Genomic DNA, 15024 nt, shown 5'->3' on the forward strand with positions numbered 1-15024 from the left:
CCAAGTCATAATTTAATTAAACTTCTAACTGAAGATATTATTAAGAGGTAAAGTCATTACCTTTCTTCGAACTTCATATTGCTCAATACGACTTACATTTAATTTAGTAATTTTATTGCAATATTTGATAAAAGAAAGCTAATTAATCCATATCTGATATAGTAAAAATGTACTCATCCTTAAAAAAATTAAAACTTAAATCTCTCTCCATGATTCTCAACCCATTTTGCTGAGTATTTGCAATGCCTCACATTACAGTTACCTGTTTTGAACAGATATCCAATAATACATTTACCGTATTGAAGTGCAAAATATTCTTATGAATAATATCTAAGCCACAGACATCAAATAAATTAACACTGAATTGCCCTGCCTTTTGTTTTCATTTTTCTCCTTACAGACCAAGATAATTCATAAAGAGTCTCCTAGTCATTGATTTTCAATTAACATTCAACTTTTTGATGGACAGTCAAAAAGTCAAACCTCTTGATGGAAAACTCTGGCTGTGTAAAATAGAAAATATACACTCCTGTGAACGTTAGCAGAGAAGGCAGGTAGCTTATGGGAGAAAGAAAGATGAAATTTTGACTTGAAAGACAGAGATTCAAAAGCAATTGGTGAGGTTCATCGCAGTTAAGCAGCCAAACCAGGCCCAAAGCACCAACCTCGGATTTCAAACATTGGGTCATCTCCACGCAGAGCGCATTTTTATTAAAATGAGTTGGTAATTATTTTCTTGGACTCATGTGCACATTCAGACTATGCACAAAAAGAGAGCAACCGCTTCTCCCCTCCAAAGCACCTTTCGACAGCCCATGACAAAGGATAACACAGACTAAACCTGATGATGAAAGATTTTCACCATAATATAAAATAACTAGCAAGATTGAAAAACATGATGTGCCTTTTATCTTCTACTGCCTCTGTTTTCTGTTGCTGCAGTTCCACTCTTCATAAGAGCTAATCAGAGGAGATGTTAATTTGGCCATGGCCCACCACACGCAAAGACAGGGAGCTCTAGCTTGGACATAGAGAACCTGGAGGCCATCAAACATCCAGACAACAAGTCTGCAGAGAAGATAAAGCAGAATTCACTGGAACTATATTTGTCCAGCAGACCTCCACAAACACTTCATTTTTAAAGACTTGGAAAATAAAGCATTTTGTCTGACATTTTTCTTTATGAGCTCTAACTTTGAGCTTTACATATACAGTTACAGTTGACTGATTCATAGTCATAGTTTACTGATGTATCATTAGTTTACTGATGTATCGTTAGTTTACTTCACACATCCTCTCAGGAGGTTACATGCATGCAAGTCATGTTGGGCATCCCACCTGCAACTCTGTTCGCGAGTTTATACATGTCTTACCAGAAGAAGAACCAGAAGCTCAACTGCTGATCACTGTCAGATGTTCTATCATTGTCCTAACAAATACAGAAATGTACCATGGAAAAAAACCTTCACATCTCAAGCATTGGAAGAGGCTGCCCAGGGAAGTGGTGGAGTCCCCATCCCTGGAGGTATTTAAAAGACATGTAGATGTGCTGAGGGACATGGCTTAGTGGTGGACGTGGTACTGCTAGGTTAACAGTTGGACTTCATGATCTTAAAGGTCTCTTCCAACCAAAACGATTCTATGATTCTACGATCTCAGACATGTTTAGAAGGCAACCAACCTGCATATTCTGCCCATGATGAAACACAGGTGCCCTGGGGACCCCACTACCACCTGCAGGTAATCCTGTACGTTCCTGCACTGCCTAAACAGGGGTAAAAACAATGGGCTAAGGCTCAAAATGACAGTCAGCTCTTATGTACATCCCATCTTCAAAGGGAAGGAAAGCAGCTGTGCAGTCACACACAGCTCTGTCCCCAAGTGTTGAAGCCAAGAGCTCAACAACCAGACTGGTGATAGCGGTCACCCTTGCCCAGAAGCACCCTGACCTCCTCAGGAGCCACCCACTTCCTTCTGTTGGTTTGCGGTGGTATTTTGATCAGGCAATACAGACACCAATTATTTTTGCCACGTCATTTAGTTTGCTATCATTTTAATGATAGCCATTAATATTTATTTCTGCAGTTTTTCGAGTCACAAGCTTACCGCTTTTCAAAACAGAACTGACGTTAAAAGAACCAGCAGGAAAACACCAGTAAAGAAAGCTCCCCCAAATTCTGGCATCACTCTGTTGGCACATACATCACATCCAGTTTTAGCACAAAGTACACACCAGCCCAATCCTAAATATTCTGGAAACTGCAGCCTAGCTTAATCATAAAAAAAGAAAACAAGACGATTAGACAAATGAGTCATTTTATTTATTGCCACAAGAAAATAGAGCGTTTTAGTCAACTTTGTAGCACAGAAACTTTCCTGCCACATTTTTGGAGAGTAGTCCTCATTTCAGTAAATGATTTCTCTCTAGTCATCGTGCCCCATGATAAAAGTCCACCTCATCCTGAAGATCTGGGTGGGGTGACAAGGCAGTTAGTGGGATGCTCTCAGAAGCAGGTGGAGAGTCTGCCTCCGCCTCTGACTAGCACTGCAGCCTGCAGAGAAGCGGAGAATAAACAGAAGGCAACAGGAGGAAAGTCAGAGGAAGATAATCAGCTTGAGGAACGTTTTATGACACAAACTAGCCTTATCTCATAAAACCTCACAACAGTGACTTTCCCCATTCTACCTCATCCTCAACTCAGTTTTTCTTCTCTGTGAATTATTTGCTTACAGCACTCATTCTCTATGTTCAAAGTGCTGATGCACTCGAATAAGTTGAAGTACAACTTATTTCTGCTTAAAATATACCTGTATTTTAGTATTGTGAGATTTGCATTATCTTACACTGTATGTCTTTTTTTCGGACATCTTAGCACACATCAGTCTGTTTACCTGAGATGTGTCTGAACACATCAGCTGATTAAATCCCAGGGTAACAATGTAGACAAGGGACACTCCAAAGGTAGTCCAAATCAGTAAGTTAAAAGTCTAAAATTTCTGATATTTTAGTCCTGTCCTAGAGATATAAACACTATACCTGATACTTTGACTTAACTCAGTCAAAGGCTACGAAATAGCATCAATTGCTCTGTCTAGCAAAATGCTGCCAAGCCAGGTATTACCAGGTCGTAACTGAGAGCATTTACATGACATCAGAGGGGAGTGGTGAATTCACCGCTTTGAGGTGACACAGAAAGCCTTTGGCAGAACTAGAAAAGACACGACAGCTCTGGTTAGCTGTGTGACAGTGTCATCCTGACCACTTGCACATTAAAACCAAACCCTGTATTATACCTCCACTTTAGCACTGGTTGCCACCCTGATTTTATAAGCTTTCCAAGTGACAAAGGAAAAGATCCATATCATGACAGCAAGGCCATATAGCAACCAAAACGTGACATGTATCTTTGGAAGGTGGAAAAGGAGTCAAACCACAAGGCAATCTCCTCCAATGCCTACGTGTCACCCCGAAATAATCAAAACATCTTACCACATCTGCCATTTTCCTTTACTATGCACTGTCACTGCACCTACATTACAACGGGATTACTCTTCAGCTTCCAGAATCATTCAGGTTCTTCTCCGCTTCTGCAAAAATTCAGTCTCCAGGTTAAACCCAGGCCCCAGTCAAATTCACAGCTTCAACCTTCACGAAATATTTTCACCAGTTCTGTACAGGAAAAGTAATAAGGGCTCAGCTGGCTGAGGTCGCTTTTTAGTTTCTGGAGTGTTCAATTATGCAGCAGGAGAAATGAAATTACTTTCAAGTATAAAGCAAGCAGCTTTAAAGAAAAGGAACGTAGACCGGTAAACTGAGACAGGAAAGGTCAGGGTTCAGTTTCCAGGATTTTTTATAGAAATGCAAAGAGGTACAAACAGTGGCCAGTGGAAGAGGTCAAATATGTGTAAAATGAAAGAATATGATGATATGTTTCCTATTTAATTTTCAAATGCTCTTAGGATGTCTTCTTATGTCAGCATCTTCTTCCCTGTCCTAGCTAGATAACTTGATTAATTAAACCTCCAGCTTTCCTTGCTATGGAAAACACTTTCTGGAACATAACTGAAGTCCCAGTTCACATAAAGCAACTGAAAATCATTTACATTGAAAGAAAAATGGTGGAACTTTCACATGCTGCTTGTGAGAACCCTGTGCTTTATGCACCTTTCCCACTCCGTTCTTTGCATGAACATCATCTGTTTAGTGTTTGCAGTTCCACAGGGATTATAACTGTGGCTGTAGCTAATTTAGAGTGAACTCCACCGTAAACGAGCATAGAGTTGCTTCTGCAGCTGAGGAATTTAGTCCACCTTTAGACCAAGGTATGTTATAAGAGCACAAGAAGCTCCGTGCTGCCTGCGCACAGGAGACAGAGTCCCAGGACGAGGGAATTTCTAGCAGAGGTATAATGAAATGAATTATCACCCCCACTCCTGCCCGGATCACCTCTGGGGAACCCCTCCAGGGCAAAAGCAGGAGATGGAGAGCACACACGGCCTTTCACCGCTCCTTTCATGGCCTGGAGACGGCATGAGAGAGGTTGTGCTCAGGACATGGCGGGAGCAGAAAGGAGGGAGCTCGGTGCTCGGCCAAAAAACACTCCCTGTTGGGCTGCTGGAAATCACAGCAACCACCGACACCATTTTAAATTGCGTTTCTGAACTGCCCAAAATACGGGATGTTGAAGTCACCTCTGCCAGCCCTGCAGCACGGAGCTGTGCCCCCCATACCCCCCCCTCTCCGAGGAGCGCAGCGAGGGATCCAGCCAGCCTTTACCCTCTCTGCATGTAATATGTCAGGCTCTCCTTACAGCTCCAGTCCGCAAAAACAACTTGTTTGGAACGTTGTGCTAAAGTGTGAACACAGCACTCCCCAACTGGGCAATAAAATACTAGCAATGAAAATGTGAGGCTGGAACTGGGGAAAAAAAAAAGCTCCAAAATTCTGCTGTAGGATGAATGTGAATAATGGGAAAATAGTTGAAGCTTGCACTCCAGATACATTATTTAGTCTCTGCTTGTTTGTTTTATCTTAATATGACTGAAGTGATCAAAATCTCTCATTTACAATTTTCAGCTAATCCTTCCACATATGCATTAGACACTGCAATCCTTTTCATAGACGGAATATAATACTTCCTTTGTAATTCATGGATGAGTTTTCTTAATTAAAAAAATGAGGATAAATCACTCCACTCGTGGAGTAGTCATTGTCCTAAATAATAATCACTATGCCTGGATTCCATCACAATGTATTTTGCTACTGAGCACCCTGTTTTCTTCTCGTTTTATTGGAAATACCCCTCCCATGCTCTCTGTGGAAATGAGCAACATAATGCTTTTATAACGAATACGGATTTTGTACGGTTTGTTCTACTTACTCTGCAGCACATTCTACTCACTGCAGTTCAGGCCTGATCTCAGAAATCTCTGAGTGCACAGATCCGTGGGCCTGTGAGAAACAGAGAAGCAGGTAATAAAGTGCATCTCCATGCGTTTCCACTGAACAGTATAAACTTGTCTGCTTCATTCTTATCGTATCTGATACAACCTCAGGCAAACCAATGCACCAAAAATTGTATTTGTTGTATGTTTATACCGAATGAATGTCACACTCTCTATTTCACTCAGAGAAAGTAGCATGAAACCTCCTCCCCCCTCAGAAAGCTGCATGGCATCAGCCATGAGAGAGCAACATGTGTACTTTACACAGAAAGGGTTATTAAGCATTGGAAAGGGCTGCCCAGGGAAGTGATTGAGTCCACATCCCTGGAGGTATTTAAAAGACGGGTTGATATAGCGCTTAGCGACACAGTTTAGTGACCTTTTTTTATCAGGGTTAGGTTGATGGTTGGACTAGATGATCTTAAAGGTCCCTTCCAACCTAGACAATTCTATGATTCTAAGGTACATTTTGGGCGATGCCATACCGACCGTACATTGAGCATCTCTCTGTATTACAGTTCCTCTCTGCTTACTTTAGACATAATTTAATAAGATATTTAAAAAGTAGCAATGCATACTTTGTATCAATAGATTAATAACACGTCTCAACTACTTTGATGGTAAGTTTGGTATAGAAGAGTTGACCTGCGATGCCTTTCTCAGCCCTGATATCAATTTTACATGTTCCCATTAAAAATTAAGTCCACTTAGACTGAGCTAAATGGAACCTGACTGTTTGGTCTTAAGAAATCTGTGACCTTTTGCACTGAGCTGAAGAAAATAATCAACATAACATGCTGGTTTACATTCCCTGTTCCTCATTTTGATTCTATCAAAAAGGCTCTGTGTTGTGAGAAGGGTTGCTTGGGGTGCTAACAGCATGTTTATTTCATATTTCCATAAATCCATCTCCATCTAATGATTTTGTAGCAGCTCGATTAGCGTGATGAGCATAGTCTGGAAAGGAAAGCTGGTCCTGCAGTAAAGACACTGATGTGAAATCCGAGAGAGAGAGATTTAGTTTCGAACTCGACTGTTCACTCTTGGCAAGACTTCGTAAAGTCATTCAAAATGTGTTCTCGATCAGCAAAATGAAGATGATTTCATATTCGCTTTACCTTGTTCTAGCTTAAGTCTGGGAGTCTGGACAAGCTGTAGGACAACAGGGCCCTTGGGGCTGTAAGCACGGCTGTGATACAAACAGCTTTCTCTTGGCTGGTATATTATGATGACAGATAAAAAGCAGTTGGTGTCTGTGGTAATTCTGGATTATATAAATGCCAAAGTTTTTATCAACACCAGGACATTTTTATTATAAATTTAGTAGGGAGCAACAAGTTATCATGTTTACTACTGTGAAAAGTGTTCTCTTTCTTTTTATGCCTCCCTATTTCTTTGTTTCTCAGTCCTCTGTTGCTGAGGAAATATTATCCTCCACTCCTACAGTGAGTAATTTTCCTTATGTAGTTTTTGCTTTGTAGTATTTTGTCCCAATTTTCCAAATTCTCTCCTGTTTTCATCCTCTCTCTGCAAAGAATACTTTCCCCATAAAAAAAAAACTGAACTCAGACTGGGAATTATGGGACTTTCATCTGCTGACACTGGGAAAAGTAAGCTCCTCAAGAAATACTTTCTTAATTACTTCTTCCTTGTATTACTACTCATTCTCTGTGAATATTGCTTTGCTGCCACTTGATTTGATGGGTTAGCCTTGCAGAAAAAAAAAATCAGAGGGTTGGTAGGGAGGGTGGTTTAGTGATGGTTTTTATCAGAGTTAGGTTGATGGTTGGACTAGATGATCTTAAAGGTCCCTTCCAACCTAGACAATTCTATGATTCTATGATTCTGTGATAATATTAGCATCTTTCAGGAGGAAGGAGAGGACTCTGTGTAGCAGACACTGCCACACCTAGTGGGAAAAGAGTAAAACAAGAGTCCAGCTGGGACCTTCTTCCCACTCCCCACCCTGCAAGGCCCTGTGGACCCTCATACAACCTCCATAAGGATGCAGGATGAGGCCCAGCGATAGAGAGGAACCACCCAAAGACTCACACAACAGAGGGCATGGAGAAGCAGATGAACCAAAGAGTCAGGGATATCTGTAGCATTTCCAACAGCCATGACTGGATTTCTTCTGTCCTGTGATGGGTATGCACAGATACCTCTCCTCTCTCTCTTACAGTGTCCTGGTACTTGTGCATTTCACACCCAATCTCTTTCCATCTTTTCCTTTTCCCTGGTCCCCACTACCAGCCATAAGACTTACCGATAAGCCTCCCCATTACTCCTCTTCTACACAGAATTTACATGCCTTTTATCTGGTCCTTCTGTGTCCTTTACCCTTACTGCATCCTTTGTCTTTTCCTGTTAGAGTCTGTATTTTATCTACAGGGACTATCTGCACCTCTGTACACAGTGAGATTCTGACACTGGCTGGGTTTTCATCACAACCAGATTAAACACAGTAAGTGACATTAAACAGAGTAAGGGAGGGCACGGCAGACTGAGTGGGCAGCCTGAGCATGGACATTTGTGCGCAGAACGATGAAAGCAGGAGGCAGTCAGCCCAGGGATGTGGGATGCACGCTGCAGGAGGAATGATCGGGAGGCTACTGGGCTGTCTGCCCCATCACGTCACACTGACTATTGCAGTGCAAGCCAATAAATGACGGCAAAGCCGAGGGTCAGCAATTTACCCAGAGGACTAATCTGATGATGTCCATCACTCTCCTTGTAGGGATCATCCTTACAGCAAAAGAGGTACCGAATGTGTCAGCTGTGGAGTTAGTCAGTGCTTCCCTAACCATCATAGGAACAAACTTTATAGCATTCCTGCGGATTCAGTGGCATGGCAATTCACTCGTTGCTCTAAATGCGGATCCCTCACATGCTAACATAAATACAACCACCGGGATGAGTTTTAAAATGTCTACCTCTTCTCTTGAGGGTTCACTTACAAAGTTGGCTGATATTACTACGTAAACAGAGCGCCTGATTCTCTTCTCACATACACTGATGATACACAAGAGCTATGTCTTTGGCTTGAAGGGATGTATTTCTGACAATCCAGACATTCATTGGAGTGTCCTTAATCTGAGTCAGATAGCTGATGTAAAGACTAACAGGTGGCAGAAAGTGCAATTTTCATACAATAATAGTACCAGATTTTGTGGTAGTGTGTGACATGGATGTGCTGCAGCATTAGGAAAGGCAAATGAGATCTGAGAAGGTATCAGCTGAGGTGTCTTACTCCTCCAGGGGCGATAATTATGCATTAATGTCCTAACGAAATTTCAATCGACATACTGTGTGCTGTTTCCATTACTTGTGCCCAGAAACGATGAACTCCAAGTATAGCAAACGCAGAGCAGAACATTTACATGAAACACCCCATCTCAAGACAGAAAGCTGAAAAGCAGAAAAGCACAGCCTGTTCACTTCAGCAAAATGAGGACTAGGGAGAATAATTCCACCCCAGAAGCACACCAGAAAAGGGAAAAATGCTCCTTAAACTGAAAGATGATGCTGAAAGAGGATAAATATAAACCAGCTAGAAATAATTTGGGGCTGGAAATACAAGGTGGCTTCTGACAGTGAAAGAAATGTGGCTTAGCACAGCTGGGGCAGAGCCATTTACAAACAAGAGGTGTCAGGGATCAGCGTCACCACTCTACGCCAGTTCCCAGGACGTCGAACAGAGCGGACCCAGTGAGCTGCCCCAGCTGCTGGGGTTGAGAACCTTGCAGAAGTGCTTGGGGTTTCGCCTCTGTCTGGTTCCTTCCTATTTGTGTTTTTCTGCTCACCAAAACTGTGAAAATAAGGCAAATCTAACCACACTTGTGAAATTCCAGTATTTTCAAATGAAAAACCTTGTCTTCTCGCTCTTCCTCTAGTAAAACCTGCTTCCCCTAAGCCCAGCGTTTCACACCCGAGGCCCGGGAAGGGGGGGAAGGAGGGAGGAGGGGGGGAAGGAGAGAAGGAGGGAAGGAGAGGGAGGGAAGGAGAGGGGAGGAAGGAGGGGGGGGAAGGGGGGGGAAGGAGGGAGGGAGGGGGGGAGAAGGCATATGCACAGCCCTGGCACCTTCAGCACCAGCGGCCTGGCGTTTCGGCAGGTGACAGACACAGAAGGCGACCAAAAAAAAAACCCAAACCCCATCCCACCCCAAAACAAAAAACCTCCGAACCCAGCCCCGCTCCACGGCGCCGTGCAAGGCTCTGCAAGGAAACTGCGCCCGCCGCCCCAGGGAGCGGGACTACCGCCGAGGGGCTACTGCTAGCCCCTACTGCCCCCCCCCCGCCCCCAACCTTCCCCTTCCCGCTTGACTCACGCCGATGTCTCATCCCCGCCCGCCCCCGGTGAAAACTTCCCCCGGTAACTTTCCCGGTGCCGGTCTCCCGCTCCCCCCGACGGCAGGGGCACCCCCTCCGTCATCCCAAGCCCCCTCGGAACCACTGACGGCGGGGCAGCGTCGCCGCGGGTGGGGGGTTGGGGGGGGATGTCGTAGGTGCTGCGTCAGCGGGAGCCCGACGGCGATTGGGGGAGGCCGCGCTCTCCCCGCGTTCGCTAATTATAAAGTGCCGCCGCCCGCACCCGCTCCGCTCCGCAGCGGCGCGCCCGACCCCGGCAGCGGGGGCTCGGCTGGGCTCGACGCCCCTCCCCTCCCCCCCAAAGCCGCCCTCGCTGAAGCTGTCAGCAGCCGCAGGCTGCGAGTTCCTCCCCCCTGCGCCCCAAAACTCCCCCCCCCCAACCCCCCGCCCAGGGGTTTCTCCAGAGGCTGCTCGGCCTCGCTATAAATAATAGCGGCGCCGAGGCTCCAGCAAGGCGCAGCTCACTCCCGAGCAACTCCCGGGAGCCCCGACGGGAGCCTGTATGTGAGTGAACTGCTCTGCCTGCCGAGGGGAGGGGAACGGGGACCGGGGGAGGGCCGGGGGCGGCTCTGCCAGGGCTGGTGCCCGTCGTCGGGGCGGCTACCCCGGGTGCTCCGGTGCGAAACCCTTCCCGGGAGGGGCCGCCGTCCCGTCCGCGCCGCTGCGCGGTGAGTCTCTGCCCCCGAGGCGCGGGTTTTGCGGGATAAAGTGCTTGGGGACGAACACTTGGACGGGACGGGAGCTTCTGGGAGCTTCACCCTTCGGGTGCGCTCCCGCTCCGGACGCAGGTCCGTTGCCTTGTACCGGCCAAGCGCCTGCCCGCCTTAAGCGCCTGCTCACCTTAAGCGCCTGCTTACCTCGCAAGCGCAACCCCCGCGGCCCCAAGAAGCGTGTGAGTTGCCTGCGCCCCAGGACTTGGTTTTAAACCCCGGCGGCCGAGCGACTTCGTGCCGCCTTTTGCCGCCCCGAAGCTGGGGGAGGCAGTGCCGAGGGTGGGAGCCGAGGGGGTTTGGGCGGGGGGGGGGGGGGAGGCGGCTGCCGGCTGACCTCTCCTTTTTGCAGCCCCATGGCGTTGCTCCTGAGGCTCGGCTGCTCGCTGCTGGCCCTCAGCACCTGCCTGCTCCCGAGGGCGCGGGCGGACTGTGGCCGCGACTGCGCTGCCTGCGCCTACCGCCTGGGACCCCGCGCCGCCATCCACCCCCTGGTAAGCGGGAGTGGGGCCGGGGGGTCGGAAAGGGGGGGGGGGGGGGGAGGGTGAGAGACGACCCCCGCCCCGCCTTAACTTTGGGAGGGAGGAAAAGGGGAAGGGGGCAAAGGAGAGCAATAGCAAAAATAAATAGCGGGGGAAGCGGCCGGGGTCGCTTGGAAGACCCGCTTTTGATAGAGGGAGGGCTGGGGAAAGGGCGAGGCGCCGACACAAACGCAGCGCACCCCCATGAGACCCCTCCCCAGCCCGCCCGTCCCTCCCGCTGCCCAGCAGCGAGCGGCGGCTTCCCGCCGGGGGGACACCCCGCGCCGGGCAACGCCGGGGGCGGGGGGGACAAGGAAAAAGCCAAGTGAAAACGTAAGGGGGGAAGGGAAATGCGGCCGGAGAGGGCAGCTCCGCAGGGAGAGAGCTTGGGGAAGCCGGGCGGGACGGGAGGGGGGTCCCCGACCCGCGGCCGAGGGCTCCCCGGCAGGATGAGCTCTCTCCAAGTAGGATGGCAGTCGAGCTGAAAAGCGGGGGATCTGCCTGAAATCTCGCAAAAAGTGAGGTTCAAGCCTGGTTTGAGTGGCAATACCTCCCGCTGCCCTTCCTCTTCGCACAGCGGTGGGAATATGCCCGTGAAAGATCTCTTTGGCATTGTCTCCTAAGACAAATCTTGGTAAGAAAACTCCAGAATGCTTGGGGGGTATCTGTAATTTTAATGGTATTGAAATTATTTAAAAGAATCGTGACAAAGGCAGCTTAGCTTGAAATTAAAGGATCGGGGTCAGTGAAAGTCGGGGGTCCCTCAGCCCTCCCTGAAGGAGGTGGGAACTCAGGCTGCCGAGCCCTTTGCCAGGGGGACCTGAGGTTCCTGACCTCAAATAGATGCCTATTGAGGCATCCTGCTCTGGGCACATCCAAATGATCTGAAAAGTTTTGTTCCTATGATGTCATCAATTACTTGGGAGCACACAAAAGGAAGGACGGGACCCTATTCTAACGCGGAATTAATCACTGTTTACTGCAAAAGCACAAGGACTGGCTGGCTCTTAATCACAGCAGGTTCATAAGGGCAATATTTTTTAGGATGGCTGGCAAAACAGTTCCCTACACTTTTTTGCATACATTAGCTTTCAATCAAAATTTAGTTTAATGTCAACTGGGGAGAAAAGTGGTAGTTTGCTCTTTTGGTGGGAGGGATATTTGCGTTTTGGAGTGGATGTTGTGGACATCTATATTGATAATCCCTCTTGTATACCTTCAGTAATTATTCAAGAAGGAATCAAAGTCCCATTCAGTAACACCACTTATTAGTTGGATAGGAAAAGAAACGATGTGCCGTACCTTGTGTTTGCTATACATGTACAAACAATTTTTAGAAACAAATGTTTCTGGATACTAGCATCTAGTAACATCATAACTGAATTTATCCCATCATATCTGTAAGATACAAGATTATCACATTGTACATGGTTATTTGCACCTATGAGATTGGTATATGTTCATTTGGCAATAAGGGGTTATTAAAACTAATTGAGAAGGGGAAAGACCTATTCTTGCTTTGATTTAGAGTGATTTCAAAGTCAGACTGAAACTGAGATCCCGTTCTCTTTACATCATAACTATAATATATAGCAATAAGCATGTAGTGCCATTTAAATTATTGTGTCGCAAAATACATAAATCCCTTTAATTTACTTGTGATCATATAAAAAATCATATATAAGTTTCTCAGAACTAAAATGTGGCTCAAGAGACAGGTAAGGCCAGAGGTAGAAAGCTGGTCAGTTAGCTGTTACAGAGAACTATGCTGGGGTTTAATTTCACGCTGTAAAAACATACTGAGATCCTTAGAAAACATCATTCATAGGCAGAATAAGTCCCTTCCAACTCTGACGATTCCGTGAAAATAATGGTGATTTCTTCTTCGATTATTGTGTTATGAAAACCATGGAAAAGAAGGAAAACACCAGATTCACCTTCTTTGCAACTGAAGAGTGTGGCTTCACAAGAAGTAAATGCCCCTGACATGACAGAAATAGTAGTAGCTAATAGATACGTTATTATCTTTACAGGACAGGTTATGGAGTATGCATACAGGTACTGAAAACATCTTTTATGTCTTAGCCTGAAAGTTTTTCATTATAGTCAGAAGCAATACAGCTTTCAATTTTTTCTGATGGTTGCTACTTCGTATGTCAAAGTAGCAAAACCAGAGCTTTGATCCTGCCTAAGAGAGCCCGTATTTCTACACTTGTGTTGCACATTTGAAAGATCTATTCCATGAAGAGAAACTAATGGTAACAGACAGAAATACAGCCGTCAGAGCTGTGCAGTGTGTTGAAGACACTGAATGGTACAGCACAGCTGGCTTCTTTGTAGTGACAGTGCCATGTAACTTCGTTCCTAAAATGTCTGAATGTTGATTTTAATTATGAAGATTGGATACACTTCTACACCTTCATGGTGGAGCAAACCACAGTCGGGTTTTAGCTTCTCAGTAGTAAATAAAATAATCATAACAATGCACCTGAGCATAAGGGAGGTGCGGGAACTGCATGTGTGGCTTCCTTTGAAACAGAAACGTAGGGGCAGCCTTGACATACAGGACCCACGACCCATCTTCTCTGGTGTTCTGTCTCTTGGAGTGGAGACTATCGTGTCCTTCTGAGGGGGATATGAGGAACGTCAGAACAGGCAGGTGCCAAATCAGCTGCTTGCAAAGAGCAGTCCTTCCAAGCCACTCACAAAGAGAGGCCCTCTCATGGTCTTCTAAGAACGAGTAACGCTAAGAGGAGGTGGCAGTGAGGTGCTGGTTACTATCAAATCGTTCTCAGTAAACCGCATCCGTTTTTCAGGCGTGTACACTAGAATGTGAAGGAAAGCTGCCCTCTGCCAAAGCTTGGGAGACCTGCAAGGAGCTCCTGCAACTGGCAAAGCTGGATCTTCCTGAGGATGGCAACATTGCTCCAGGAGACAGGAAAGAGCTGGACGAGAACCATCTGCTTGCAAAGAAGTATGGAGGCTTCATGAAAAGATACGGGGGGTTCATGAAGAAAATGGATGAGCTCTATCGGGTAGAACCGGAGGATGAAGCTAACGGAGGAGAAATCCTGGCTAAGAGGTATGGAGGGTTTATGAAGAAAGACTCGGATGACGATGCCCTTGCTAATTCCTCTGATCTGCTGAAGGAGCTTCTGGGAACAGGGGATAACCCTGAGGCGGGGCATTACCGAGAGATAAATGAAAATGACGGGGACGTCAGCAAAAGGTACGGAGGTTTCATGAGAAGCGTAAAGCGCAGCCCCGAGTTGGAAGATGAAGCCAAAGAGCTGCAAAAGAGATACGGTGGTTTCATGAGAAGAGTGGGCAGGCCAGAATGGTGGCTAGATTACCAGAAACGATACGGTGGGTTTCTTAAGCGCTTCGCCGACTCCATTCTCCCTTCAGAAGAAGATGGGGAAACTTATTCCAAAGAGGTCCCAGAGATGGAAAAGAGATACGGTGGATTTATGAGATTTTAATACCTTTCCCTTTATCCCTTTTGTCCTAAATGAGAAAGACTGCCTTACTGGTCATAACTTATTGTAACGTGTTGCTTGTACTGTACAGTTTTTTACTGTCCTTGGTTAATGATGCAACCTGCGATTTGTTGTTTCAGGTTCTGTGTTCTTTCAAGTCAAATAACTAATTTCTGTTTTAGTCAAGTTTCAGACTGTATTGTAGTTTCCATGCTAGAACTATTTTGATTACTGTATTCATTTTCTTTAAAGAGGAAGTACATCTACAGTAGAGTTGCTTAACTGTATATACAATAAATTCTTCATCCTAACTGCATAAATTCTGAAATGTTATTTATTTCCTCCCAGTCATTTAATGAGACATTATCTCAGTTTTTCTTTAAGCAGAGCAATGCCAACCTCTTTTCTGTAATTACAGAATTTGTAGTGCACACACAACGGCTGAAATACGTTTTTGTCTTTAGTTTTCTCAGTTTCTTAGAATACTACAATAATAAATAC

At 45.8% G+C, this 15024-nt stretch overlaps 1 protein-coding gene across 1 annotated transcript; it reads left to right on the forward strand.

Annotated features, from left to right (window-relative positions):
* The first annotated feature begins 10879 nt into the window (after positions 1-10879).
* On the forward strand, positions 10880-14838 carry PENK (proenkephalin). The gene is made up of 2 exons (XM_074146810.1): positions 10880-11017; positions 13861-14838. The coding sequence occupies exons 1-2, from the start codon at positions 10880-10882 to the stop codon at positions 14524-14526; spliced, it is 804 nt and encodes a 267-aa protein (XP_074002911.1). The 3' UTR covers positions 14527-14838.
* The last annotated feature ends 186 nt before the right edge of the window (positions 14839-15024 follow it).

Source organism: Numenius arquata, chromosome 4, assembly GCF_964106895.1.
Source record: "Numenius arquata chromosome 4, bNumArq3.hap1.1, whole genome shotgun sequence".
Classification (NCBI taxonomy): Eukaryota; Metazoa; Chordata; class Aves; order Charadriiformes; family Scolopacidae; genus Numenius; species Numenius arquata.

Coding starts and splice junctions, on each gene's coding strand:
- PENK (XM_074146810.1), top strand. CDS start 10,880: ATGGCGTTGCTCCTGAGGCTCGGCTGCTCGCTGCTGGCCCTCAGCACC. Junction 11,018..13,860: donor GCGCCGCCATCCACCCCCTG/GTAAGCGGGAGT, acceptor TCCGTTTTTCAG/GCGTGTACACTAGAATGTGA.